Consider the following 5,304-nt stretch of genomic DNA (forward strand, 5'->3'; position numbering starts at 1 on the left):
GCAACTACAACAACAGTTGGTCATTGAAAAGGCATTCACTTGACTCTGCTGACTCAGCAACATGACGGTGTCACTGACGTGGTCAGAACATTTGCTGTCTGATCAATAGTGAAGGATAAGACTATCAGAGCGTTGTATTGTGAAAATGTTGAGCCTAAAGCCCAGAGACATTGACAGAAGTGATAGTATTATCTTCCTTGAGGCTGTCAAAAGTGCAGGGGCAAGAAAACTAGGTTAACAAAATCCATGAAGAGAGCTTCAATTTTTTGCTCTAATTTAACATGAAATGTGATCTGTCGCTACTGCGTAGCCACACCATATAAACTATTCTGATATTTAATCTCTTTCTTGAATGAACTCTGAGAGCAGAGCTGGAGTCTGAGGTGAGCAAAGCTTAAGCTGGATTCAAACCAGTGCAACTTTCAAAAAGGCTCAAACTCTCTGAGTCGGCTGTTTACATATCAAGTTTGTCACTTGAAAAGTTCCCTGAAGACCTTGCTTCAATGTGAATGTTATCTGAGTGAAATGGGTTATAAACACCTAAATGAGTCAAACTGTGAAAGTATTGGATCTTTTTGGTTCTGAAATCTGTGCAGGAATGAATGAACACAGATTTTCTCTGTCTACACCACAGCCTTTCAGGTGAAAACATGTCATTTCTGCATTTTTGTTCCAGAAAAGTTTCAGGTTTTAGAAACAATGTCCATTTACACGTAAACGGCAGAAATGCTGAAAACGATATAGTTAGCATGTTGGGCCACTAGTGGGTGCTGTTGTTCATTTAGCTAACCTGCAATAAATCAAACTGCAGGTAACATTTGGCTTGTTTCCTTCATCTTCTATGAGTTTTTAATGCCACTTATCATCCCATAACAACCATATTATCCACTTTTGAACATGATTCCAAATATTATAGTTTAATGGTTTTATGAAAATCCAGTCGGCTGTTGTTAATACTCTGCAAAACCACTTTGAAACCTTTTTGTTTGGTTTGACATCTTTTTTTAAACACATTTCTTTCATGTTTTAGTTCAACCTTAATAATCTAAATCTTTCAGGCTGCACTATTCACAACATACTCAATACCTTCAAATTCAGAGTCAAGTCATTTCTGCCTGTAAACTGTTAATAGCAGAGTTTTATCTATATTTCAAATTGTTGAATGTAATAATTCACATTCACAACCTCTGTCTTTTAATCTTGTCTGAACACATTATGGATTTGTTTTAACCGTTCAGCAGTAAAGCACAGTAATTAAAAGGTGTAGCAGAAATAAATGTAAGAAAGGAGAAAAACTCTGGGTTGGATGTCCACTCTAAAATATGTGTTTTCCTACTGGTGATTCATTTAACATCCATTTTCTACTAAGCCAAAAAACATTATGCCACAGTTGTTTTAATCTTAATTGAAATTTGGATCATAAAAGACAAAACATGAAATTCTAGCAGCGTATAAAACACACCTCTATTTTTTCTCTCTGAGTTTGTGAAAATGTGATTTTCAATAAACTTTCAAGGCTTCATTGTGACGTTCAGACAAATCATGGATCAGAGATGGTGACTCTTCAGACTAATATATACAGTACTACCGCAGCTAAAGTATGCCTTGGGCAGGGCGTAGCATCTGTGCAGTCCTTTCATGTGCGTATATGAGTAGAAGGTCGATCACGGATCTACATGAAACACTTTTTTTCTGGTCCCAATGACACATTGAGCACAAACTTTGGAAGTGATGCTGTGAAGTTTATCTTTGGGTTCAAGCCACAGACAAGCGAGATTCCGGCACGCTGTTGTTCATATGATCATATTAAAGCGTTGTCAGCAACATTGCAACCAGAATGTCTTTGCTTTGCTCATGGGCGGACTTCCCCAATAACATGGTGCACCGGACTAAGCACAGTCCTCCTGGTCTGGCAGCTTCCCTTCGCATTCTGTCGCGCCGATGTGTCTCGTCACTCAGGTGACACCGAGGCTTTGTGGAGTTTGAATATCCTTTATGTATGGATTATAAATTAGGCTTTTGAGTTAGTCGGGAGGGCTGCAGTAAAAAAAAAAAAAAAGAAAATGCTGGGATGAGCTGAAGTAATTTGTTTCTTTAAAATGAATGTTTTCAAGGGTAAACCATATTATGTGACTGTTTTCCAGGCTTGTGGGATTTGGTGGGCCGGCTCTTCCCCTCTGTATTGATAGCTGGCATTAACCCTGCACTCAGTTGTTCCCATCCTGGCTCCAGCATGAATGCAACTCGGTTCATTTGTTCTCTCCTATGTTTAGCTCATTCTATTTTAAAACCTGTGAAAGACCTGATCCTCCCTGAGGAGCTGGTCCCTCCTCTCTTCACACCCCTCTTCAGGACTTTTTGGACAGGCTTCAGCCGCTCGTCTTGCTTTCAGTGTGGAATATGTTTCTGAGTGTGGCGATCAGTGAATTGAAATGTCAGAGCACGGTAGTGAAACAAAGGACGGCAGCAGCTGTGGCAGTGCGGACGGTGGTGGACTTCTGCCATTTTATGTCTCAGACAAATTAACCATTGTGGTGGAGGACACTCACTTCTCAGAGGAAAAACAACTGCTTGTCCAGAGCTGCGACTACTTCCGAGCTCTGTATCGATCCGGAATGAAGGAGTGTCAGCAGGAAGAGATCCACCTCAAGTGTCTGCGCGCTCGAGGCTTCCTCATTGCTTTGGCGGTGTTACGAGGTGAGATACCGATCCTGGATGAGGACGACATCGTTGAAGCCATTGAATGTGCAGCGTTTCTGCAGGTGACACCGCTCACCAAGTATCTTATCGACTTTATTGACGCTGATAACTGTTTACTGATGTACCACACTGCGGCAACCTTCGGCCTGATGCAGCTCCACCATGCTGCTGCACTCTTCATCCGAGACATGTACGATGACCTGAAGGCAGAGGTCAGGAATACCTTACCAGCAGATCTGATTGCCTACATAGAGTCTTTGACCCCTCAAATATTTGTGGCTGTGGGCGCACATGTAACCTGCGGTGTGGATGAAACGGTCCACGCTGCCTCCAGGACGGTCTGCTACCTGGACGAAACCAGCAACGGCTGGAAAGTGTTGACAGATCTCCCACTGGAGGCCAGCACCTCTATGGCTGGGGTCACTGTTCTCGACAACAAACTCTATATCATCGGAGGTGTTCATGGAGTCCAGAAACAAGTGGTGGACGCATGTTTCTGCTATAGCCCTGAAAATAACAGCTGGTGTAGGATTGCTGGTCCGACACAGCTGCGCTACAACCTCAGCCTGGTGGGCGTAGACAGTTGTCTCTATGCCATTGGAGGAGAGTGCGAGCGAACCGTCATGTCATCTGTGGAAATATACAATTCAAAATCTGAGAGGTGGACATTTGCAGCTCACTTGCCGCGGCCGGCGGCAGGAGCAGCCTGCACCAAAACCATGAGTCGGATATTTGTGTGTTTATGGAAGCCAATGGAAACCTCTGAGATTTACGAGTATATCTCTGGAAGCGACGAGTGGCAGCTGGTGACTACGCTGATCAGACACCAGAGTTACGGCCACTGCCTGGTTGGGCACAGAGACAACTTGTACACGATGAGAAACGGCCCATCTGATGACTTTCTAAGATGTCTCATGGACTGTTACAACCTCACTACGGCCCAGTGGTCGTCTCTGCCGGGACATTTCGCAAACAGCAGAGGTTCACTCTTCACGGCCGTGGTGAGAGGCGACTCTGTGTTTACGCTCAACAGAAGTGTGACTCTGGAGTACGTGGTCCATGGGAGGAACTGGAAGCCCAGGAGACAGATGAAGGGTTTCCCCAGAAGCGGCTCCATGTGGACATTCCTGCTCCGACTCCCAGATGCTCCCATGTTACATTGACTTTGATTGGTTTCACATTTGTTGGCTTGTTTGCACTTTTTAGCCCCAGACATGTAATTTTTTTTAATACTCTGGTGTTTCAATACTTTTTATGTATAGTTCTTGTTTATGGCAACTTTCGATATCCATTGTGTTGCTATTCATTTGTGTTTGGAATGAAATACAATAATAAAACCTTTGACACTGGTTGAGATCTGACCGATTGTCTTCTCGTTAAGCCTGTGAGAGGCCCCCTGATGTTGAAGCATAGCTAATATCTGCCATCCATTTTGCAGAAAGAGTGTAGTAAGTTCAGAAAGAGGCGTGTGACCACACTCTTGTATTTACACTATAATGCATTAACTTTATCTCAGTCTATCCTCACACTTCATGCTTGTACTGCAAATTGTCATCAGTATGACTCTTTTTGGTGCGGAGCCTCGACATTGGGAGGATTCCCATGTCTGTTTATTGGCATCATTTCTACATTTTTAAATTAAAAAAAATATGTGATGGACTGATGACTTCAACTGCTGTACCTTAATTGCGCCCATAATTAGCTGGGGTGGTTGGATGGATGGATGGATGGATGGAGAGACGGACGGACAGATGGATGGATGGATGGATGGATTGACAGATGTATGGAGGGATGGATGGATGGATGGATGGATGGATGGATGGATGGATGGATGGATGGATGGATGGATGGATGGATGGATGGACAGACCGGTGGATGAAGGGATGGATGGATGGATGGACAGATGAATGAATGGATGTATTGACAGATGGATGGAGGGATTAAGAAGTGTATTCAAACAAGCATCACCACGAAGAATGAGACAATGCATTTGTGTGTGTGTGCGCGCGTGTGTGTGTGTGTGTGTGTGTGTGTGTGTGTGTGTGTGTGTGTGTGTGCGCGTGTGTGTGTGTGTGTGTGTGTGTGTGTGTGTGTGTGTGTGTGTGTGTGTGTGTGTGTGTGTGCGTGCGTGCGTGTGTGCGTGTGTAACACAATGACATGAAAACCCAGTTGTTGATTCACTTACTTATTTATCATTAATGTTATCTCAGGACCCCGAGACTCCGAGACCCAACCTGTGACTGCAGAACATTCATTATTGTTATATACTTTGAAAAATGCAAAGAATCCTTAAGTCTTCCCAATTATTTCATATGACTATATCTCCGGTCTTGAAAACTATTCCACATAAACATGATACTTACTTAGCTCATGTTTAGAGATGCAACTACTATTTTTCCGGGTAATTTATGTTTTTGGATCAAAGTAATACAATTTTCAAACAAAGTAATAAGAAAAAAGTAAAATGATTTCATGGGTGCAACCCACACATTTGATGTTGCAGCATTTAAAAGGGAAATAAACACTTTTCAATGCAACATATCCGCTTCAGAATCACCAGGAATAACAATCCAATGTAGTCGTCTGTTTATACGAATGTCTATT

The 5,304-nt window shown here is 42.9% G+C and overlaps 1 protein-coding gene across 1 annotated transcript; it reads left to right on the forward strand.

Moving 5' to 3' along the window:
- Window positions 1-2,418: 2,418 nt before the first annotated feature.
- kbtbd13b (kelch repeat and BTB domain containing 13b) lies at window positions 2,419-3,989 on the forward strand. Its single transcript, XM_080505190.1, has one exon. The coding sequence runs from the start codon at window positions 2,433-2,435 to the stop codon at window positions 3,861-3,863; it is 1,431 nt and encodes a 476-aa protein (XP_080361316.1). The 5' UTR covers window positions 2,419-2,432; the 3' UTR covers window positions 3,864-3,989.
- The last annotated feature ends 1,315 nt before the right edge of the window (window positions 3,990-5,304 follow it).

This window comes from Blennius ocellaris, assembly GCF_963422515.1.
Source record: "Blennius ocellaris genome assembly, chromosome: 11".
Classification (NCBI taxonomy): Eukaryota; Metazoa; Chordata; class Actinopteri; order Blenniiformes; family Blenniidae; genus Blennius; species Blennius ocellaris.

Bases quoted from the DNA above. Each gene is read 5' to 3' on its own strand.
- kbtbd13b (XM_080505190.1), top strand. From the start codon at position 2,433: ATGTCAGAGCACGGTAGTGAAACAAAGGACGGCAGCAGCTGTGGCAGT.